The sequence below is a fragment of the Anomaloglossus baeobatrachus genome, chromosome 8, assembly GCF_048569485.1.
Source record: "Anomaloglossus baeobatrachus isolate aAnoBae1 chromosome 8, aAnoBae1.hap1, whole genome shotgun sequence".
Taxonomy (NCBI): Eukaryota; Metazoa; Chordata; class Amphibia; order Anura; family Aromobatidae; genus Anomaloglossus; species Anomaloglossus baeobatrachus.
The window spans coordinates 2,945,178-2,968,792 of record NC_134360.1 but is presented as its reverse complement, the minus strand read 5'-3'; the positions used below and the strand labels follow the sequence as shown (position 1 = coordinate 2,968,792).

The 23,615-nt window shown below is 59.4% G+C and overlaps 1 protein-coding gene across 1 annotated transcript in view; it reads right to left on the bottom strand.

Moving 5' to 3' along the window:
* The window catches only part of EFCC1 (EF-hand and coiled-coil domain containing 1), a 166,429-nt gene that overhangs the window by 19,495 nt on the left and 123,319 nt on the right, over nt 1-23,615 (bottom strand). The window contains exon 7 of the mRNA XM_075320974.1: nt 20,378-20,447. Coding sequence (XP_075177089.1) covers nt 20,378-20,447 — 70 coding nt within the window. The remainder of the gene's footprint in view (nt 1-20,377; nt 20,448-23,615) is intronic.

The following is a 23,615-nucleotide window of genomic DNA, read 5'->3' as shown; positions in this document are numbered from 1 at the left end:
GAGAGCGACCACCTCCGTGTCCAGACGTCCCCATGTAAGAAGGTCAGCGGAGAGCGACCACCTCCGTGTCCAGACGTCCCCATGTATGAAGGTCAGCGGAGAGCGACCCCCTCCGTGTCCAGACGTCCCCATGTAAGAAGGTCAGCGAAGAGCGACCCCCTCCGTGTCCAGACGTCCCCATGTAAGCAGTCCAGCGGAGAGCGACCACCTCCGTGTCCAGACGTCCCCATGTAAGCAGTCCAGCGGAGAGCGACCACCTCCGTGTCCAGACGTCCCCATGTAAGAAGGTCAGCGGAGAGCGACCCCCTCCATGTCCAGACATCCCCATGTAAGAAGGTCAGCGGAGAGCGACCCCCTCCGTATCCAGACGTCCCCATGTAAGAAGGTCAGCGGAGAGCGACCACCTCCGTGTCCAGACGTCCCCATGTAAGAAGGTCAGCGGAGAGCGACCACCTCCGTGTCCAGACGTCCCCATGTAAGAAGGTCAGAGGAGAGCGACCCCCTCAGTGTCCAGACGTCCCCATGTAAGAAGGTCAGCGGAGAGCGACCCCTTCCGTGTCCAGACGTCCCCATGTAAGAAGGTCAGCGGAGAGCGACCACCTCCGTGTCCAGACGTCCCCATGTAAGAAGGTCAGCGGAGAGCGATCACCTCCGTGTCCAGACGTCCCCATGTAAGAAGGTCAGCGGAGAGCGACCCCCTCCGTGTCCAGACGTCCCAATGTAAGAAGGTCAGCGGAGAGCGACCCCCTCCGTGTCCAGACGTCCCCATGTAAGAAGGTCAGCGGAGAGCGACCACCTCCGTGTCCAGACGTCCCCATGTAAGAAGGTCAGCGGAGAGCGACCCCCTCCGTGTCCAGACGTCCCCATGTAAGAAGGTCAGCGGAGAGAGACCCCCTCCGTGTCCAGACGTCCCCATGTAAGAAGGTCAGAGGAGAGCGACCACCTCAGTGTCCAGACGTCCCCATGTAAGAAGGTCAGCGGAGAGAGACCCCCTCCATGTCCAGACGTCCCCATGTAAGAAGGTCAGAGGAGAGCGACCACCTCCGTGTCCAGACGTCCACATGTAAGAAGGTCAGTGGAGAGCGACCACCTCAGTGTCCAGACGTCCCCATGTAAGAAGGTCAGCGGAGAGCGACCACCTCCGTGTCCAGACGTCCCCATGTAAGAAGGTCAGCGGAGAGCGACCCCCTCCGTGTCCAGACGTCCCCATGTAAGAAGGTCAGAGGAGAGTGACCACCTCCGTGTCCAGACGTCCCCATGTAAGAAGGTCAGCGGAGAGCGACCCCCTCCGTGTCCAGACGTCCCCATGTAAGAAGGTGAGTGGAGAGCGACCACCTCCGTGTCCAGACGTCCCCATGTAAGAAGGTGAGTGGAGAGCGACCCCCTCCGTGTCCAGACGTCCCCATGTAAGAAGGTCAGAGGAGAGCGACCACCTCCGTGTCCAGACGTCCCCATGTAAGAAGGTCAGCGGAGAGCGACCACCTCAGTGTCCAGACGTCCCCATGTAAGAAGGTCAGCGGAGAGCGACCACCTCCGTGTCCAGACGTCCCCATGTAAGAAGGTCAGCGGAGATCGACCCCCTCCGTGTCCAGACGTCCCCATGTAAGAAGGTCAGCGGAGAGCGACCACCTCCGTGTCCAGACGTCCTCATGTAAGAAGATCAGCGGAGAGCGACCCCCTCCGTGTCCAGACGTCCCCATGTAAGAAGGTCAGCGGAGAGCGACCCCCTCCGTGTCCAGACGTCCCCATGTAAGAAGGTCAGCGGAGAGCGACCCCCTCCGTGTCCAGACGTCTCCATGTAAGAAGGTCAGCGGAGAGCGACCCCCTCCGTGTCCAGACGTCCCCATGTAAGAAGGTCAGTGGAGAGCGACCACCTCCGTGTCCAGACGTCCCCATGTAAGAAGGTCAGCGGAGAGCGACCACCTCCATTTCCAGACGTCCCCATGTAAGAAGGTCAGCGGAGAGCGACCCCCTCCGTGTCCAGACGTCCCCATGTAAGAAGGTCAGCGGAGAGAGACCCCCTCCGTTTCCAGACGTCCCCATGTAAGAAGGTCACAGGAGAGCGACCACCTCCGTGTCCAGACGTCCCCATGTAAGAAGGTCAGCGGAGAGCGACCACCTCCGTGTCCAGACGTCCCCATGTAAGAAGGTCAGCGGAGAGCGACCACCTCCGTGTCCAGACGTCCCCATGTAAGCAGTCCAGCGGAGAGCGTCCACCTCCGTGTCCAGACGTCCCCATGTAAGAAGGTCAGCGGAGAGCGACCACCTCCGTGTCCAGACGTCCCCATGTAAGAAGGTCAGTGGAGAGCGACCCCCTCCGTGTCCAGACGTCTCCATGTAAGAAGGTCAGCGGAGAGCGACCACCTCCGTGTCCAGACGTCCCCATGTAAGAAGGTCAGCGGAGAGCGACCACCTCCGTGTCCAGACGTCCCCATGTAAGAAGGTCAGCGGAGAGCGACCACCTCCGTGTCCAGACGTCCCCATGTAAGAAGGTCAGCGGAGAGCGACCCCCTCCGTGTCCAGACGTCCCCATGTAAGAAGGTCAGCGGAGAGCGACCCCCTCCGTATCCAGACGTCCCCATGTAAGAAGGTCAGAGGAGAGCGACCCCCTCCGTGTCCAGACGTCCCCATGTAAGAAGGTCAGCGGAGAGCGACCACCTCCGTGTCCAGACGTCCCCATGTAAGAAGGTCAGTGGAGAGCGACCACTTCCGTGTCCAGACGTCCCCATGTAAGAAGGTCAGCGGAGAGCGACCCCCTCCGTGTCCAGACGTCCCCATGTAAGAAGGTCAGAGGAGAGCGACCCCCTCCGTGTCCAGACGTCCCCATGTAAGAAGGTCAGTGGAGAGCGACCACCTCCGTGTCCAGACGTCCCCATGTAAGAAGGTCAGCGTAGAGCGACCACCTCCGTGTCCAGACGTCCCCATGTAAGAAGGTCAGCGGAGAGCGACCCCCTCCGTGTCCAGACGTCCCCATGTAAGAAGGTGAGTGGAGAGCGACCACCTCCGTGTCCAGACGTCCCCATGTAAGAAGGTCAGCGGAGAGCGACCCCCTCCGTGTCCAGACGTCCCCATGTAAGCAGTCCAGCGGAGAGCGACCCCCTCCGTGTCCAGACGTCCCCATGTAAGAAGGTCAGCGGAGAGCGACCACCTCCTTGTCCAGACGTCCCCATGTAAGAAGGTCAGCGGAGAGCGACCACCTCCGTGTCCAGACGTCCCCATGTAAGAAGGTCAGCGGAGAGCGACCACCTCCATGTCCAGACGTCCCCATGTAAGCAGTCCAGCGGAGAGCGACCACCTCCGTGTCCAGACGTCCCCATGTAAGAAGGTCAGCGGAGAGCGACCCCCTCCGTATCCAGACGTCCCCATGTAAGAAGGTCAGAGGAGAGCGACCCCCTCCGTGTCCAGACGTCCCCATGTAAGAAGGTCAGCGGAGAGCGACCCCCCTCCGTGTCCAGACGTCCCCATGTAAGAAGGTCAGCGGAGAGCGACCACCTCCGTGTCCAGACGTCCCCATGTAAGAAGGTCAGTGGAGAGCGACCACTTCCGTGTCCAGACGTCCCCATGTAAGAAGGTCAGCGTAGAGCGACCCCCTCCGTGTCCAGACGTCCCCATGTAAGAAGGTCAGAGGAGAGCGACCCCCTCCGTGTCCAGACGTCCCCATGTAAGAAGGTCAGTGGAGAGCGACCACCTCCGTGTCCAGACGTCCCCATGTAAGAAGGTCAGCGTAGAGCGACCACCTCCGTGTCCAGACGTCCCCATGTAAGAAGGTCAGCGGAGAGCGACCCCCTCCGTGTCCAACGTTCCCATGTAAGAAGGTGAGTGGAGAGCGACCACCTCCGTGTCCAGACGTCCCCATGTAAGAAAGGTCAGCGAAGAGCGACCCCCTCCGTGTCCAGACGTCCCCATGTAAGAAGGTCAGCGGAGAGCGACCACCTCCGTGTCCAGACGTCCCCATGTAAGAAGGTCAGCGGAGAGCGACCACCTCCGTGTCCAGACGTCCCCATGTAAGAAGGTCAGCGGAGAGCGACCCCCTCCGTGTCCAGACGTCCCCATGTAAGCAGTCAGCGGAGAGCGACCCCCTCCGTGGTCCAGACGTCCCCATGTAAGAAGGTCAGCGGAGAGCGACCACCTCCGTGTCCAGACGTCCCCATGTAAGAAGGTCAGAGGAGAGCGACCCCCTCCGTGTCCAGACGTCCCCATGTAAGCAGTCAGCGGAGAGCGACCCCCTCCGTGTCCAGACGTCCCCATGTAAGAAGGTCAGCGGAGAGCGACCACCTCCGTGTCCAGACGTCCCCATGTAAGAAGGTCAGCGGAGAGCGACCACCTCCGTGGCCAGACGTCCCCATGTAAGAAGGTCAGCGGAGAGCGACCACCTCCGTGTCCAGACGTCCCCATGTAAGAAGGTCAGCGGAGAGCGACCCCCTCCGTGTCCAGACGTCCCCATGTAAGCAGTCCAGCGGAGAGCGACCCCCTCCGTGTCCAGACGTCCCCATGTAAGAAGGTCAGAGAGAGCGACCCCCTCCGTATCCAGACGTCCCCATGTAAGAAGGTCAGCGGAGAGCGACCACCTCCGTATCCAGACGTCCCCATGTAAGAAGGTCAGCGGAGAGCGACCCCCTCCGTGTCCAGACGTCCCCATGTAAGAAGGTCAGCGGAGAGCGACCCCCTCCGTGTCCAGACGTCCCCATGTAAGCAGTCCAGCGGAGAGCGACCACCTCCGTGTCCAGACGTCCCCATGTAAGAAGGTGAGTGGAGAGCGACCCCCTCCGTGTCCAGACGTCCCCATGTAAGAAGGTCAGCGGAGAGCGACCCCCTCAGTGTCCAGACGTCCCCATGTAAGAAGGTCAGCGGATAGCGACCCCCTCCGTGTCCAGACGTCCCCATGTAATAAGGTCAGCGGAGAGCGACCACCTCCGTGTCCAGACGTCCCCATGTAAGAAGGTCAGCGGAGAGCGACCACCTCCGTGTCCAGACGTCCCCATGTAAGAAGGTCAGAGGAGAGCGACCACCTCCGTGTCCAGACATCCCCATGTAAGAAGGTCAGCGGAGAGCGACCACCTCCGTGTCCAGACGTCCCCATGTAAGAAGGTCAGTGGAGAGCGACCACCTCCGTATCCAGACGTCCCCATGTAAGAAGGTCAGAGGAGAGCGACCCACTCCGTGTCCAGACGTCCCCATGTAAGAAGGTCAGTGGAGAGCGACCCCCTCCGTGTCCAGACGTCCCCATGTAAGAAGGTCAGCGGTGAGCGACTCCCTCCGTGTCCAGACGTCCCCATGTAAGAAGGTCAGCGGAGAGCGACCCCCTCCGTATCCAGACGTCCCCATGTAAGAAGGTGAATGGAGAGCGACCACCTCCGTGTCCAGACGTCCCCATGTAAGAAGTTCAGCGGAGAGCGACCACCTCCGTGTCCAGACGTCCCCATGTAAGAAGGTCAGCGGAGAGCGACCCCCTCCGTGTCCAGACGTCCCCATGTAAGAAGGTCAGCGGAGAGCGACCCCCTCCGTGTCCAGATGTCCCCATGTAAGAAGGTCAGCGGAGAGCGACCACCTCCGTGTCCAGACGTCCCCATGTAAGAAGGTCAGCGGAGAGCGACCACCTCCGTATCCAGACGTCCCCATGTAAGAAGGTCAGCGGAGAGCGACCCCCTCCGTGTCCAGACGTCCCCATGTAAGAAGGTCAGCGGAAAGCGACCCCCTCCGTGTCCAGACGTCCCCATGTAAGAAGGTCAGCGGAGAGCGATCACCTCCGTGTCCAGACGTCCCCATGTAAGAAGGTCAGCGGAGAGCGACCCCCTCCGTGTCCAGACGTCCCAATGTAAGAAGGTCAGCGGAGAGCGACCCCCTCCGTGTCCAGACGTCCCCATGTAAGAAGGTCAGCGGAGAGCGACCACCTCCGTGTCCAGACGTCCCCATGTAAGAAGGTCAGCGGAGAGCGACCCCCTCCGTGTCCAGACGTCCCCATGTAAGAAGGTCAGCGGAGAGAGACCCCCTCCGTGTCCAGACGTCCCCATGTAAGAAGGTCAGAGGAGAGCGACCACCTCAGTGTCCAGACGTCCCCATGTAAGAAGGTCAGCGGAGAGAGACCCCCTCCATGTCCAGACGTCCCCATGTAAGAAGGTCAGAGGAGAGCGACCCCCTCCGTGTCCAGACGTACCCATGTAAGAAGGTCAGCGGAGAGCGACCCCCTCCGTGTCCAGACGTCCCCATGTAAGAAGGTCAGCGGAGAGCGACCACCTCCGTGTCCAGACGTCCCCATGTAAGAAGGTCAGAGGAGAGCGACCACCTCCGTGTCCAGACGTCCACATGTAAGAAGGTCAGTGGAGAGCGACCACCTCAGTGTCCAGACGTCCCCATGTAAGAAGGTCAGCGGAGAGCGACCACCTCCGTGTCCAGACGTCCCCATGTAAGAAGGTCAGCGGAGAGCGACCCCCTCCGTGTCCAGACGTCCCCATGTAAGAAGGTCAGAGGAGAGTGACCACCTCCGTGTCCAGACGTCCCCATGTAAGAAGGTCAGCGGAGAGCGACCCCCTCCGTGTCCAGACGTCCCCATGTAAGAAGGTCAGCGGAGAGCGACCACCTCAGTGTCCAGACGTCCCCATGTAAGAAGGTCAGCGGAGAGCGACCACCTCCGTGTCCAGACGTCCCCATGTAAGAAGGTCAGCGGAGATCGACCCCCTCCATGTCCAGACGTCCCCATGTAAGAAGGTCAGCGGAGAGCGACCACCTCCGTGTCCAGACGTCCTCATGTAAGAAGGTCAGCGGAGAGCGACCCCCTCCGTGTCCAGACGTCCCCATGTAAGAAGGTCAGCGGAGAGCGACCCCCTCCGTGTCCAGACGTCCCCATGTAAGAAGGTCAGCGGAGAGCGACCCCCTCCGTGTCCAGACGTCTCCATGTAAGAAGGTCAGCGGAGAGCGACCCCCTCCGTGTCCAGACGTCCCCATGTAAGAAGGTCAGTGGAGAGCGACCACCTCCGTGTCCAGACGTCCCCATGTAAGAAGGTCAGCGGAGAGCGACCACCTCCATTTCCAGACGTCCCCATGTAAGAAGGTCAGCGGAGAGCGACCCCCTCCGTGTCCAGACGTCCCCATGTAAGAAGGTCAGCGGAGAGAGACCCCCTCCGTGTCCAGACGTCCCCATGTAAGAAGGTCACAGGAGAGCGACCACCTCCGTGTCCAGACGTCCCCATGTAAGAAGGTCAGCGGAGAGCGACCACCTCCGTGTCCAGACGTCCCCATGTAAGAAGGTCAGCGGAGAGCGACCACCTCCGTGTCCAGACGTCCCCATGTAAGCAGTCCAGCGGAGAGCGTCCACCTCCGTGTCCAGACGTCCCCATGTAAGAAGGTCAGCGGAGAGCGACCACCTCCGTGTCCAGACGTCCCCATGTAAGAAGGTCAGTGGAGAGCGACCCCCTCCGTGTCCAGACGTCTCCATGTAAGAAGGTCAGCGGAGAGCGACCACCTCCGTGTCCAGACGTCCCCATGTAAGAAGGTCAGCGGAGAGCGACCACCTCCGTGTCCAGACGTCCCCATGTAAGAAGGTCAGCGGAGAGCGACCACCTCCGTGTCCAGACGTCCCCATGTAAGAAGGTCAGCGGAGAGCGACCCCCTCCGTGTCCAGACGTCCCCATGTAAGAAGGTCAGCGGAGAGCGACCCCCTCCGTATCCAGACGTCCCCATGTAAGAAGGTCAGAGGAGAGCGACCCCCTCCGTGTCCAGACGTCCCCATGTAAGAAGGTCAGCGGAGAGCGACCACCTCCGTGTCCAGACGTCCCCATGTAAGAAGGTCAGTGGAGAGCGACCACTTCCGTGTCCAGACGTCCCCATGTAAGAAGGTCAGCGGAGAGCGACCCCCTCCGTGTCCAGACGTCCCCATGTAAGAAGGTCAGAGGAGAGCGACCCCCTCCGTGTCCAGACGTCCCCATGTAAGAAGGTCAGTGGAGAGCGACCACCTCCGTGTCCAGACGTCCCCATGTAAGAAGGTCAGCGTAGAGCGACCACCTCCGTGTCCAGACGTCCCCATGTAAGAAGGTCAGCGGAGAGCGACCCCCTCCGTGTCCAGACGTCCCCATGTAAGAAGGTGAGTGGAGAGCGACCACCTCCGTGTCCAGACGTCCCCATGTAAGAAGGTCAGCGGAGAGCGACCCCCTCCGTGTCCAGACGTCCCCATGTAAGCAGTCCAGCGGAGAGCGACCCCCTCCGTGTCCAGACGTCCCCATGTAAGAAGGTCAGCGGAGAGCGACCACCTCCGTGTCCAGACGTCCCCATGTAAGAAGGTCAGCGGAGAGCGACCACCTCCTTGTCCAGACGTCCCCATGTAAGAAGGTCAGCGGAGAGCGACCACCTCCGTGTCCAGACGTCCCCATGTAAGAAGGTCAGCGGAGAGCGACCACCTCCATGTCCAGACGTCCCCATGTAAGCAGTCCAGCGGAGAGCGACCACCTCCGTGTCCAGACGTCCCCATGTAAGAAGGTCAGCGGAGAGCGACCCCCTCCGTATCCAGACGTCCCCATGTAAGAAGGTCAGAGGAGAGCGACCCCCTCCGTGTCCAGACGTCCCCATGTAAGAAGGTCAGCGGAGAGCGACCCCCTCCGTGTCCAGACGTCCCCATGTAAGAAGGTCAGCGGAGAGCGACCACCTCCGTGTCCAGACGTCCCCATGTAAGAAGGTCAGTGGAGAGCGACCACTTCCGTGTCCAGACGTCCCCATGTAAGAAGGTCAGCGTAGAGCGACCCCCTCCGTGTCCAGACGTCCCCATGTAAGAAGGTCAGAGGAGAGCGACCCCCTCCGTGTCCAGACGTCCCCATGTAAGAAGGTCAGTGGAGAGCGACCACCTCCGTGTCCAGACGTCCCCATGTAAGAAGGTCAGCGTAGAGCGACCACCTCCGTGTCCAGACGTCCCCATGTAAGAAGGTCAGCGGAGAGCGACCCCCTCCGTGTCCAGACGTTCCCATGTAAGAAGGTGAGTGGAGAGCGACCACCTCCGTGTCCAGACGTCCCCATGTAAGAAGGTCAGCGAAGAGCGACCCCCTCCGTGTCCAGACGTCCCCATGTAAGAAGGTCAGCGGAGAGCGACCACCTCCGTGTCCAGACGTCCCCATGTAAGAAGGTCAGCGGAGAGCGACCACCTCCGTGTCCAGACGTCCCCATGTAAGAAGGTCAGCGGAGAGCGACCCCCTCCGTGTCCAGACGTCCCCATGTAAGCAGTCCAGCGGAGAGCGACCCCCTCCGTGTCCAGACGTCCCCATGTAAGAAGGTCAGCGGAGAGCGACCACCTCCGTGTCCAGACGTCCCCATGTAAGAAGGTCAGAGGAGAGCGACCCCCTCCGTGTCCAGACGTCCCCATGTAAGCAGTCCAGCGGAGAGCGACCCCCTCCGTGTCCAGACGTCCCCATGTAAGAAGGTCAGCGGAGAGCGACCACCTCCGTGTCCAGACGTCCCCATGTAAGAAGGTCAGCGGAGAGCGACCACCTCCGTGGCCAGACGTCCCCATGTAAGAAGGTCAGCGGAGAGCGACCACCTCCGTGTCCAGACGTCCCCATGTAAGAAGGTCAGCGGAGAGCGACCCCCTCCGTATCCAGACGTCCCCATGTAAGAAGGTCAGCGGAGAGCGACCCCCTCCGTATCCAGACGTCCCCATGTAAGGTCAGCGGAGAGCGACCCCCTCCGTGTCCAGACGTCCCCATGTAAGCAGTCCAGCGGAGAGCGACCCCCTCCGTGTCCAGACGTCCCCATGTAAGAAGGTCAGAGGAGAGCGACCCCCTCCGTATCCAGACGTCCCCATGTAAGAAGGTCAGCGGAGAGCGACCACCTCCGTATCCAGACGTCCCCATGTAAGAAGGTCAGCGGAGAGCGACCCCCTCCGTGTCCAGACGTCCCCATGTAAGAAGGTCAGCGGAGAGCGACCCCCTCCGTGTCCAGACGTCCCCATGTAAGCAGTCCAGCGGAGAGCGACCACCTCCGTGTCCAGACGTCCCCATGTAAGAAGGTGAGTGGAGAGCGACCCCCTCCGTGTCCAGACGTCCCCATGTAAGAAGGTCAGCGGAGAGCGACCCCCTCCGTGTCCAGACGTCCCCATGTAAGAAGGTCAGTGGAGAGCGACCCCCTCCGTGTCCAGACGTCCCCATGTAAGAAGGTGAGTGGAGAGCGACCACCTCAGTGTCCAAACGTCCCCATGTAAGAAGGTCAGCGGAGAGCGACCCCTCCGTATCCAGACGTCCCCATGTAAGAAGGTCAGAGGAGAGCGACCACCTCCGTGTCCAGACGTCCCCATGTAAGAAGGTCAGCGGAGAGTGACCACCTCCGTGTCCAGACGTCCCCATGTAAGAAGGTCAGCGGAGAGCGACCCCTCCGTGTCCAGACGTCCCCATGTAAGAAGGTCAGCGGAGAGCGACCCCTCCGTGTCCAGACGTCCCCATGTAAGAAGGTCAGCGGAGAGCGACCACCTCCGTGTCCAGACGTCCCCATGTAAGAAGGTCAGAGGAGAGCGACCACCTCCGTGTCCAGACGTCCCCATGTAAGAAGGTCAGCGGAGAGTGACCACCTCCGTGTCCAGACGTCCCCATGTAAGAAGGTCAGCGGAGAGCGACCCCTCCGTGTCCAGACGTCCCCATGTAAGAAGGTCAGCGGAGAGCGACCCCTCCGTGTCCAGACGTCCCCATGTAAGAAGGTCAGCGGAGAGCGACCCCTCCGTATCCAGACGTCCCCATGTAAGAAGGTCAGAGGAGAGCGACCACCTCCGTGTCCAGACGTCCCCATGTAAGAAGGTCAGCGGAGAGTGACCACCTCCGTGTCCAGACGTCCCCATGTAAGAAGGTCAGCGGAGAGCGACCCCTCCGTGTCCAGACGTCCCCATGTAAGAAGGTCAGCGGAGAGCGACCACCTCCGTGTCCAGACGTCCCCATGTAAGAAGGTCAGTGGAGAGCGACCCCCTCCGTGTCCAGACGTCCCCATGTAAGAAGGTGAGTGGAGAGCGACCCCCTCCGTGTCCAGACGTCCCCATGTAAGAAGGTGAGTGGAGAGCGACCCCCTCCGTGTCCAGACGTCCCCATGTAAGAAGGTCAGCGGAGAGCGACCCCCTCCGTGTCCAGACGTCCCCATGTAAGAAGGTCAGCGGAGAGGGACCACCTCCATGTCCAGACGTCCCCATGTAAGAAGGTCAGCGGAGAGCGACCCCCTCCGTGTCCAGACGTCCCCATGTAAGAAGGTCAGCGGAGAGAGACCCCTTCCGTGTCCAGACGTCCCCATGTAAGAAGGTCAGAGGAGAGCAACCCCCTCCGTGTCCAGACGTCCCCATGTAAGAAGGTCAGAGGAGAGCGACCACCTCCGTATCCAGACGTCCCCATGTAAGAAAGTCAGAGGAGAGCGACCCCCTCCGTGTCCAGACGTCCCCATGTAAGAAGGTCAGCGGAGAGCGACCCCCTCCGTGTCCAGACGTCCCCATGTAAGAAGGTCAGCAGAGAGCGACCCCCTCCGTGTCCAGACGTCCCCATGTAAGAAGGTCAGCGGAGAGCGACCCCCTCCGTGTCCAGACGTCCCCATGTAAGAAGGTCAGCGGAGAGCGACCCCCTCCGTGTCCAGACATCCCCATGTAAGAAGGTCAGCGGAGAGCGACCCCCTCCGTGTCCAGACGTCCCCATGTAAGAAGGTCAGCGGAGAGCGACCCCCTCCGTGTCCAGACATCCCCATGTAAGAAGGTCAGCGGAGAGCGACCCCCTCCGTGTCCAGACGTCCCCATGTAAGAAGGTCAGCAGAGAGCGACCCCCCTCCGTGTCCAGACGTCCCCATGTAAGAAGGTCAGCGGAGAGCGACCCCCTCCGTGTCCAGACGTCCCCATGTAAGAAGGTCAGCGGAGAGCGACCCCCTCCGTGTCCAGACGTCCCCATGTAAGAAGGTCAGTGGAGAGCGACCACCTCCGTGTCCAGACATCCCCATGTAAGAAGGTCAGCGGAGAGCGACCCCCTCCGTGTCCAGACGTCCCCATGTAAGAAGGTCAGTGGAGAGCGACCCCCTCCGTGTCCAGACGTCCCCATGTAAGAAGGTCAGCGGAGAGCGACCACCTCCATGTCCAGACGTCCCCATGTAAGAAGGTCAGCGGAGAGCGACCCCCTCCGTGTCCAGACGTCCCCATGTAAGAAGGTCAGCGGAGAGCGACCCCCTCCGTGTCCAGACGTCCCCATGTAAGAAGGTCAGCGGAGAGCGACCCCCTCCGTGTCCAGACGTCCCCATGTAAGAAGGTCAGCGGAGAGCGACCCCCTCCGTGTCCAGACGTCCCCATGTAAGAAGGTCAGCGGAGAGCGACCCCCTCCGTGTACAGACGTTCCCATGTAAGAAGGTCAGAGGAGAGCGACCACCTCCGTGTCCAGACGTCCCCATGTAAGAAGGTCAGCGGAGAGCGACCCCCTCCGTGTCCAGACGTCCCCATGTAAGAAGGTGAGCGGAGAGCGACCCCCTCCGTCTCCAGACGTCCCCATGTAAGAAGGTCAGAGGAGAGCGACCCCCTCCGTGTCCAGACGTCCCCATGTAAGAAGGTGAGTGGAGAGCGACCCCCTCCATGTCCAGACGTCCCCATGTAAGAAGGTCAGCGGAGAGCGACCACCTCCGTGTCCAGACGTCCCCATGTAAGAAGGTCAGCGGAGAGCGACCCCCTCCGTGTCCAGACGTCCCCATGTAAGAAGGTCAGCGGAGAGCGACCCCCTCCGTGTCCAGACGTCCCCATGTAAGAAGGTCAGCGGAGAGCGACCACCTCCGTGTCCAGACGTCCCCATGTAAGAAGGTCAGCGGAGAGCGACCACCTCCGTGTCCAGACGTCCCCATGTAAGAAGGTCAGCGGAGAGCGACCCCCTCCGTGTCCAGACGTCCCCATGTAAGAAGGTCAGCGGAGAGCGACCCCCTCCGTGTCCAGACGTCCCCATGTAAGAAGGTCAGAGGAGAGCGACCCCCTCCGTGTCCAGACGTCCCCATGTAAGAAGGTCAGAGGAGAGCGACCACCTCCGTGTCCAGACGTCCCCATGTAAGAAGGTCAGAGGAGAGCGACCACCTCCGTGTCCAGACGTCCCCATGTAAGAAGGTCAGCGGAGAGCGACCACCTCCGTGTCCAGACGTCCCCATGTAAGAAGGTCAGCGGAGAGCGACCCCCTCCGTGTCCAGACGTCCCCATGTAAGAAGGTGAGTGGAGAGCGACCCCCTCCGTGTCCAGACGTCCCCATGTAAGAAGGTCAGAGGAGAGCGACCACCTCTGTGTCCAGACGTCCCCATGTAAGAAGGTCAGAGGAGAGCGACCACCTCCGTGTCCAGACGTCCCCATGTAAGAAGGTCAGAGGAGAGCGACCACCTCTGTGTCCAGACGTCCCCATGTAAGAAAGTCAGAGGAGAGCGACCACCTCCGTGTCCAGACGTCCCCATGTAAGAAGGTCAGCGGAGAGCGACCACCTCCGTGTCCAGACGTCCCCATGTAAGAAGGTCAGCGGAGAGCGACCCCCTCCGTGTCCAGACGTCCCCATGTAAGAAGGTGAGTGGAGAGCGACCACCTCCGTGTCCAGACGTCCCCATGTAAGAAGGTCAGCGAAGAGCGACCCCCTCCGTGTCCAGACGTCCCCATGTAAGAAGGTCAGCGGAGAGCGACCCCCTCCGTGTCCAGACGTCCCCATGTAAGAAGGTCAGAGGAGAGCGACCCCCTCCGTGTCCAGACGTCCCCATGTAAGAAGGTCAGCGGAGAGCGACCCCCTCCGTGTCCAGACGTCCCCATGTAAGCAGTCCAGCGGAGAGCGACCCCCTCCGTGTCCAGACGTCCCCATGTAAGAAGGTCAGCGGAGAGCGACCACCTCCGTGTCCAGACGTCCCCATGTAAGAAGGTCAGCGGAGAGCGACCACCTCCGTGTCCAGACGTCCCCATGTAAGAAGGTCAGCGGAGAGCGACCCCCTCCGTGTCCAGACGTCCCCATGTAAGCAGTCCAGCGGAGAGCGACCACCTCCGTGTCCAGACGTCCCCATGTAAGAAGGTGAGTGGAGAGCGACCACCTCTGTGTCCAGACGTCCCCATGTAAGAAGGTCAGCGGAGAGCGACCACCTCCGTGTCCAGACGTCCCCATGTAAGCAGTCCAGCGGAGAGCGACCACCTCCGTGTCCAGACGTCCCCATGTAAGAAGGTCAGCGGAGAGCGACCCCCTCCGTGTCCAGACGTCCCCATGTAAGAAGGTCAGCGGAGAGCGACCACCTCCGTATCCAGACGTCCCCATGTAAGAAGGTCAGCGGAGAGCGACCCCCTCCGTGTCCAGACGTCCCCATGTAAGCAGTCCAGCGGAGAGCGACCACCTCCGTGTCCAGACGTCCCCATGTAAGAAGGTCAGCGGAGAGCGACCACCTCCGTGTCCAGACGTCCCCATGTAAGAAGGTCAGCGGAGAGCGACCACCTCCGTGTCCAGACGTCCCCATGTAAGAACGTCAGCGGAGAGCGACCCCCTCCGTGTCCAGACGTCCCCATGTAAGAAGGTCAGCGGAGAGCGACCCCCTCCGTGTCCAGACGTCCCCATGTAAGAAGGTCAGCGGAGAGCGACCCCCTCCGTGTCCAGACGTCCCCATGTAAGAAGGTGAGTGGAGAGCGACCACCTCCGTGTCCAGACGTCCCCATGTAAGAAGGTCAGCGGAGAGCGACCCCCTCCGTGTCCAGACGTCCCCATGTAAGAAGGTCAGAGGAGAGCGACCACCTCCGTGTCCAGACGTCCCCATGTAAGAAGGTCAGCGGAGAGCGACCACCTCCGTGTCCAGACGTCCCCATGTAAGAAGGTCAGAGGAGAGCGACCACCTCCGTGTCCAGACGTCCCCATGTAAGAAGGTCAGCGGAGAGCGACCACCTCCGTGTCCAGACGTCCCCATGTAAGAAGGTGAGTGGAGAGCGACCCCCTCCGTGTCCAGACGTCCCCATGTAAGAAGGTCAGCGGAGAGCGACCCCCTCCGTGTCCAGACGTCCCCATGTAAGAAGGTCAGAGGAGAGCGACCACCTCCGTGTCCAGACGTCCCCATGTAAGAAGGTCAGCGGAGAGCGACCACCTCCGTGTCCAGACGTCCCCATGTAAGAAGGTGAGTGGAGAGCGACCACCTCTGTGTCCAGACGTCCCCATGTAAGAAGGTCAGTGGAGAGCGACCACCTCCGTGTCCAGACGTCCCCATGTAAGAAGGTCAGAGGAGAGCGACCACCTCCGTGTCCAGACGTCCCCATGTAAGAAGGTCAGCGGAGAGCGACCACCTCCGTGTCCAGACGTCCCCATGTAAGAAGGTGAGTGGAGAGCGACCACCTCTGTGTCCAGACGTCCCCATGTAAGAAGGTCAGCGGAGAGCGACCCCCTCCGTGTCCAGACGTCCCCATGTAAGAAGGTCAGCAGAGAGCGACCACCTCCGTGTCCAGACGTCCCCATGTAAGAAGGTCAGCAGAGAGCGACCACCTCCGTGTCCAGACGTCCCCATGTAAGAAGGTCAGAGGAGAGCGACCCCCTCCGTATCCAGACGTCCCCATGTAAGCAGTCCAGCGGAGAGCGACCCCCTCCGTGTCCAGACGTCCCCATGTAAGAAGGTCAGAGGAGAGCGACCCCCTCCGTGTCCAGACGTCCCCATGTAAGAAGGTCAGCGGAGAGCGACCACCTCCGTGTCCAGACGTCCCCATGTAAGAAGGTCAGCGGAGAGCGACCCCCTCCGTGTCCAGACGTCCCCATGTAAGAAGGTGAGTGGAGAGCGACCACCTCCGTGTCCAGACGTCCCCATGTAAGAAGGTCAGCGGAGAGCGACCCCCTCCGTGTCCAGACGTCCCCATGTAAGAAGGTCAGAGGAGAGCGACCACCTCCGTGTCCAGACGTCCCCATGTAAGAAGGTCAGCGGAGAGCGACCCCCTCCGTGTCCAGACGTCCCCATGTAAGAAGGTCAGAGGAGAGCGACCCCCTCCGTGTCCAGACGTCCCCATGTAAGAAGGTCAGCGGAGAGCGACCCCCTCCGTGTCCAGACGTCCCCATGTAAGAAGGTCAGAGGAGAGCGACTCCCTCCGTGTCCAGACGTCCCCATGTAAGAAGGTCAGAGGAGAGCGACCACCTCCGTGTCCAGACGTCCCCATGTAAGAAGGTCAGCGGAGAGCGACCACCTCCGTGTCCAGACGTCCCCATGTAAGAAGGTCAGCGGAGAGCGACCACCTCCGTGTCCAGACGTCCCCATGTAAGAAGGTCAGCGGAGAGCGACCACCTCCGTGTCCAGACGTCCCCATGTAAGAAGGTCAGCGGAGAGCGACCACCTCCGTGTCCAGACGTCCCCATGTAAGAAGGTCAGCGGAGAGCGACCCCCTCCGTGTCCAGACGTCCCCATGTAAGAAGGTGAGTGGAGAGCGACCACCTCCGTGTCCAGACGTCCCCATGTAAGAAGGTGAGTGGAGAGCGACCCCCTCCGTGTCCAGACGTACCCATGTAAGAAGGTCAGAGGAGAGCGACCACCTCCGTGTCCAGACGTCCCCATGTAAGAAGGTCAGCGGAGAGCGACCCCCTCCGTGTCCAGACGTCCCCATGTAAGAAGGTCAGCGGAGAGCGACCACCTCCGTGTCCAGACGTCCCCATGTAAGAAGGTCAGCGGAGAGCGACCCCCTCCGTGTCCAGACGTCCCCATGTAAGAAGGTCAGCGGAGAGCGACCCCCTCCGTGTCCAGACGTCCCCATGTAAGAAGGTCAGAGGAGAGCGACCCCCTCCGTGTCCAGACGTCCCCATGTAAGAAGGTCAGCGGAGAGCGACCACCTCAGTGTCCAGACATCCCCATGTAAGAAGGTCAGAGGAGAGCGACCCCCTCCGTGTCCAGACGTCCCCATGTAAGAAGGTCAGCGGAGAGCGACCACCTCCGTGTCCAGACGTCCCCATGTAAGAAGGTCAGAGGAGAGCGACACCCTCCGTGTCCAGACGTCCCCATGTAAGAAGGTCAGCGGAGAGCGACCACCTCCGTGTCCAGACATCCCCATGTAAGAAGGTCAGAGGAGAGCGACCCCCTCCGTGTCCAGACGTCCCCATGTAAGAAGGTCAGCGGAGAGCGACCACCTCCGTGTCCAGACGTCCCCATGTAAGAAGGTCAGAGGAGAGAGACCCCCTCCGTGTCCAGACGTCCCCATGTAAGCAGTCCAGCGGAGAGCGACCCCCTCCGTGTACAAACGTTCCCATGTAAGAAGGTCAGCGGAGAGCGACCACCTCCGTGTCCAGACGTCCCCATATAAGAAGGTCAGCGGAGAGCGACCCCCTCCGTGTCCAGACGTCCCCATGTAAGAAGGTCAGCGGAGAGCGACCCCCTCCGTGTCCAGACGTCCCCATGTAAGAAGGTCAGCGGAGAGCGACCACCTCCGTATCCAGACGTCCCCATGTAAGAAGGTCAGCGGAGAGCGACCCCCTCCGTGTCCAGACGTCCCCATGTAAGAAGGTCAGTGGAGAGCGACCACCTCCGTGTCCAGACATCCCCATGTAAGAAGGTCAGCGGAGAGCGACCCCCTCCGTGTCCAGACGTCCCCATGTAAGAAGGTCAGCAGAGAGCGACCCCCTCCGTGTCCAGACGTCCCCATGTAAGAAGGTCAGCGGAGAGCGACCCCCTCCGTGTCCAGACGTCCCCATGTAAGAAGGTCAGCGGAGAGCGACCCCCTCCGTGTCCAGACGTCCCCATGTAAGAAGGTCAGTGGAGAGCGACCACCTCCGTGTCCAGACATCCCCATGTAAGAAGGTCAGCGGAGAGCGACCCCCTCCGTGTCCAGACGTCCCCATGTAAGAAGGTCAGTGGAGAGCGACCCCCTCCGTGTCCAGACGTCCCCATGTAAGAAGGTCAGCGGAGAGCGACCACCTCCATGTCCAGACGTCCCCATGTAAGAAGGTCAGCGGAGAGCGACCCCCTCCGTGTCCAGACGTCCCCATGTAAGAAGGTCAGCGGAGAGCGACCCCCTCCGTGTCCAGACGTCCCCATGTAAGAAGGTCAGCGGAGAGCGACCCCCTCCGTGTCCAGACGTCCCCATGTAAGAAGGTCAGCGGAGAGCGACCCCCTCCGTGTCCAGACGTCCCCATGTAAGAAGGTCAGCGGAGAGCGACCACCTCCGTGTCCAGACGTCCCCATGTAAGAAGGTCAGCAGAGAGCGACCCCCTCCGTGTCCAGACGTCCCCATGTAAGAAGGTCAGCGGAGAGCAACCACCTCCGTATCCAGACGTCCCCATGTAAGAAGGTGAGTGGAGAGCGACCACCTCCGTGTCCAGACGTCCCCATGTAAGAAGGTCAGCGGAGAGCGACCACCTCCGTGTCCAGACGTCCCCATGTAAGAAGGTCAGCGGAGAGCGACCACCTCCGTGTCCAGACATCCCCATGTAAGAAAGTCAGCGGAGAGCGACCCCCTCCGTGTCCAGACGTCCCCATGTAAGAAGGTCAGAGGAGAGCGACCCCCTCCGTGTCCAGACGTCCCCATGTAAGAAGGTCAGAGGAGAGCGACCCCCTCCGTGTCCAGACGTCCCCATGTAAGAAGGTCAGAGGAGAGCGACCCCCTCCGTGTCCAGACATCCCCATGTAAGAAGGTCAGCGGAGAGCGACCACCTCCGTGTCCAGACGTCCCCATGTAAGAAGGTCAGCGGAGAGCGACCCCCTCCGTGTCCAGACGTCCCCATGTAAGAAGGTCAGCGGAGAGCGACCACCTCCGTGTCCAGACGTCCCCATGTAAGCAGTCCAGCGGAGAGCGACCCCCTCCGTGTCCAGACGTCCCCATGTAAGCAGTCCAGCGGAGAGCGACCACCTCAGTGTCCAGACGTCCCCATGTAAGAAGGTCAGCGGAGAGCGACCACCTCCGTGTCCAGACATCCCCATGTAAGAAGGTCAGCGGAGAGCGACCACCTCCGTGTCCAGACGTCCCCATGTAAGAAGGTCAGCGGAGAGCGACCACCTCCGTGTCCAGACATCCCCATGTAAGAAGGTCAGCGGAGAGCGACCACCTCCGTGTCCAGACGTCCCCATGTAAGAAGGTCAGTGGAGAGCGACCACCTCCGTGTCCAGACGTCCCCATGTAAGAAGGTCAGCGGAGAGCGACCCCCTCCGTATCCAGACATCCCCATGTAAGAAGGTCAGAGGAGAGCGACCACCTCCGTGTCCAGACGTCCCCATGTAAGAAGGTCAGTGGAGAGCGACCCCCTCCGTGTCCAGACGTCCCCATGTAAGAAGGTCAGAGGAGAGCGACCACCTCCGTGTCCAGACATCCCCATGTAAGAAGGTCAGAGGAGAGCGACCACCTCCGTGTCCAGACGTCCCCATGTAAGAAGGTCAGAGGAGAGCGACCACCTCTGTGTCCAGACGTCCCCATGTAAGAAAGTCAGAGGAGAGCGACCACCTCCGTGTCCAGACGTCCCCATGTAAGAAGGTCAGCGGAGAGCGACCACCTCTGTGTCCAGACGTCCCCATGTAAGAAGGTCAGAGGAGAGCGACCACCTCTGTGTCCAGACGTCCCCATGTAAGAAGGTCAGCGGAGAGCGACCACCTCCGTTTCCAGACGTCCCCATGTAAGAAGGTCAGAGGAGAGCGACCACCTCCGTGTCCAGACGTCCCCATGTAAGAAGGTCAGCGGAGAGCGACCACCTCCGTTTCCAGACGTCCCCATGTAAGAAGGTCAGAGGAGAGCGACCACCTCCGTGTCCAGACGTCCCCATGTAAGAAGGTCAGAGGAGAGCGACCACCTCCGTGTCCAGACGTCCCCATGTAAGAAGGTCAGAGGAGAGCGACCACCTCCGTGTCCAGACGTCCCCATGTAAGAAAGTCAGCAGAGAGCGACCCCCTCCGTGTCCAGACGTCCCCATGTAAGAAGGTCAGAGGAGAGCGACCCCCTCCGTGTCCAGACGTCCCCATGTAAGAAGGTCAGAGGAGAGCGACCCCCTCCGTGTCCAGACGTCCCCATGTAAGAAGGTCAGAGGAGAGCGACCCCCTCCGTGTCCAGACGTCCCCATGTAAGCAGTCCAGTGGAGAGCGACCCCCTCCGTGTCCAGACGTCCCCATGTAAGCAGTCCAGCAGAGAGCGACCCCCTCCGTGTCCAGACGTCCCCATGTAAGAAGGTCAGAGGAGAGCGACCCCCTCCGTGTCCAGACGTCCCCATGTAAGAAGGTCAGAGGAGAGCGACCCCCTCCGTGTCCAGACGTCCCCATGTAAGCAGTCCAGTGGAGAGCGACCCCCTCCGTGTCCAGACGTCCCCATGTAAGAAGGTCAGCGGTGAGCGACTCCCTCCGTGTCCAGACGTCCCCATGTAAGCAGTCCAGTGGAGAGCGACCCCCTCCGTGTCCAGACGTCCCCATGTAAGCAGTCCAGTGGAGAGCGACCCCCCCGTATTCGGCGTGCTCCGGCCGCTCCTCGGTCACTCACCGTGCCGCGGCTCTCTGCACCTCTCCAGGGTGTTCAGTAAAACTCTGCCCAATTCCTGATGAGGGATTTCCTAAGATAAACACAGGAGAATTAAATGAGAGACGTGTGACATCATCATCAAGAAGCGCAGAACCCAAAGCCGCGCCAAACCCGAAGCAGCACCAAACCCGAAGCAGCACCAAACCCGAAGCAGCACCAAACCCGAAGCAGCACCAAACCCGAAGCAGCGCCGAATCCGAAGCAGCGCAGAACCCGAAGCAGCGCAGAACCCGAAGCAGCGCAGAACCCAAAGCAGCGAAAACCCGAAGCAGCGCAAAACCCGAAGCAGCCTAGAACACGAAGCAGCGCAAAACCCGAAGCAGCACAAAACCCGAAGCAGCCCAGAACATGAAGCAGCGCAGAACACGAAGCAGCGCAGAACACGAAGCAGCGCAGATTACGAAGCAGCGCAGAACACGAAGCAGCCCAGAACACGAAGCAGCGCAGAACACGAAGCAGCGCAGAACACGAAGCAGCCCAGAACACTAAGCAGCCCAGAACACGAAGCAGCCCAGAACATGAAGTAGAGCAGAAAATGAAGCAGCGCAGAACACGAAGCAGCGCAGAAAAGGGACCAACGCAGAACCCACAGAACCCGAAGCAGCGGAGAACACGAAGCAGAGCAGAACACAAAGCAGCCCAGAATACGAAGCAGCGCAGAACACAAAGCAGCGGAGAACACAAAGCAGAGCAGAACACGAAGCAGCACAGAACACAAAGCAGCGGAGAACACAAAGCAGAGCAGAACACGAAGCAGCACAGAACACAAAGCAGCGCAAAACACGAAGCAGCGTAGAACACGAAGCAGCACAGAACATGAAGCAGCGCAGATCATGAAGCAGCGCAGAACACGAAGAAGGGGAGAACACAAAGCAGAGCAGAACACAAAGCAGCACAGAACACGAAGCAGCACAGAACACGAAGCAGCGCAAAACACGAAGCAGCGCAGAAGACGAAGCAGCGCAGAACACGAAGCAGCGCAGAACACGAAGCAGCGCAGAACACGAAGCAGCGCAGAACATGCAGCAGTGCAGAACACAAAGCACCGCAGAACACGAAGCAGCCCAGAACACGAAGCAGCGCAGAACATGAAGCAGCACAGAACATGAAACAGCACAGAGAATACAAAGCAGCACAGAATATGAAGCAGCGCAGAACATGCCCATAGCAGAGGGTAGGTTTGGCCCCACAATGGTGGGGGCACAGCACGGATCGGTGGACATTCCTCCACACTGCTGGAGACGTCATTTCATGCCGAATATAAGATGAGACATTTTTTGCTGATTTGTTAATTTTTTGATTGACAACAGCAAATAAATAATGCACGGATTCAGCACAACCCAGAAGAAGCGTCGGCGGCCGTGTTCACACTGCTCTCTGGTCCGTCAGGTACTGCGTCCATCCATGGCTGACACAGCTGTATGTTCTCTCGCACATTGTTACCAGGAAATTTCATGGGGTGCTATGGTGCTATGGTGCTATGGTGGCAGCGCCAAGCTGGGAGTGTGCACACTAGTGACCGTACATTGTGCCGGCGGGGCATGGATGGATCAGCAGGGTTACTGCTCTGTGAGCCCAATAATCAGTACCAAGGGCACCAGTACTACCGGACCCAAATCCCATTATAACGTTACAGCCAGGAGGACCCAGTCCTAAAGGACGCCGAGGTCACCGGCTCCTCCGACCCCGATGCCTAAAGGGTCCCAAAGGCACCAGCGCAAAAAAATGAGGACAGCAGAGCCATGGACGACGTTCAGACGGACGATCAGAAATCACTGACATTACAAAGTGCTCCTAGAAGCACGAAGATCTGACATGTGTCTCCTAAAAACGTCCTCTCCGCTCTAAAGATGGAGGATTGTACTGTATACGGAGGATAGTGAAGGTCAGGCGCAAAGGAGAAGGGATGAATCCGCCGGGGCACGAGACGGCCCCGAACCAGCAATATCGGCAGTGTGATATACTGCACGTGATTCACTGTGCACAAAGCGTCCCAGCATTCATCCCATCATTCATCCCCTCATTCATCCCCTCATTCATCCCCTCATTCATCCCCTCATTCATCCCATCATTCACTCATTCATCCCCTCACTCATTCCCCTCATTCATCCCCTCATTCATCTCATCATTCATTCCCTCATTCACCCCCTCATTCCACCCATTATTCATCCCCTCATTAATCTCATCATTCACTCCCTCATTCATCCCCTTATTCCTCTCATTATTCAATCATTCATCCCCTCATTCATTCACTCATTCATCCCCTCATTCATCTCATTCATCCCCTCATTCCATCCATTATTCACTCACTCATTCATTCATCCCCTTATTCATCCCATCATTCCTCTCATAATTCACTCATTCATCCCCTCATTCATCCCCTCATTCCACCCATTATTCACTCATTCATTCATCCCCTTATTCATCCCATTATTCAATCATTCACTCACTCATTCATCCCCTCATTCATCCCCTCATGCATTCACTCACTCATGCATTCATCCCCTTATTCATTCCCGCATTCATCCCTTCATTCATCCCCTCATTCCTCCCATAATTCCACCCATTATTCACTCATTCATCCCCTCATTCCTCTCATAATTCACTCATTCATTCATCCCCTTATTCATCCCATCATTCCTCCCATTATTCAATTATTCATCCCCTTATTCATCCCCCTCATTCATTCACTCACTCATTCATTCCCTTATTCATCCCCTCATTCATTCACTCACTCATGCATTTATCCCCTTATTCATTCCCGCATTCATCCCTTCATTCATCCCCTCATTCCTCCCATCATTCACTCATTCATTCATCCCCTTATTCATTCCCGCATTCATCCCCTTATTCATTCCCGCATTCATCCCTTCATTCATCCCATCATTCCTCCCATCATTCAATTATTCATCCCCTTATTCACCCCCTCATTCATTCACTCACTCATTCATTCTCTTATTCATCCCCTCATTCATTCACTCATTCATTCCCTTATTCATCCCCGCATTCATCCCTTCATTCATCCCCTCATTCCTACCATCATTCACTCACTCATTCATCCCCTTATTCATCCCATCATTCATCCCCTCATTCATTCACTCACTCATTCATTCATCTATCCCCTTATTCATCCCCTCATTCATCCCTTCATTCATCCCCTCATTCACGCATTCATTTATCCCCTTATTCATCCCATTAT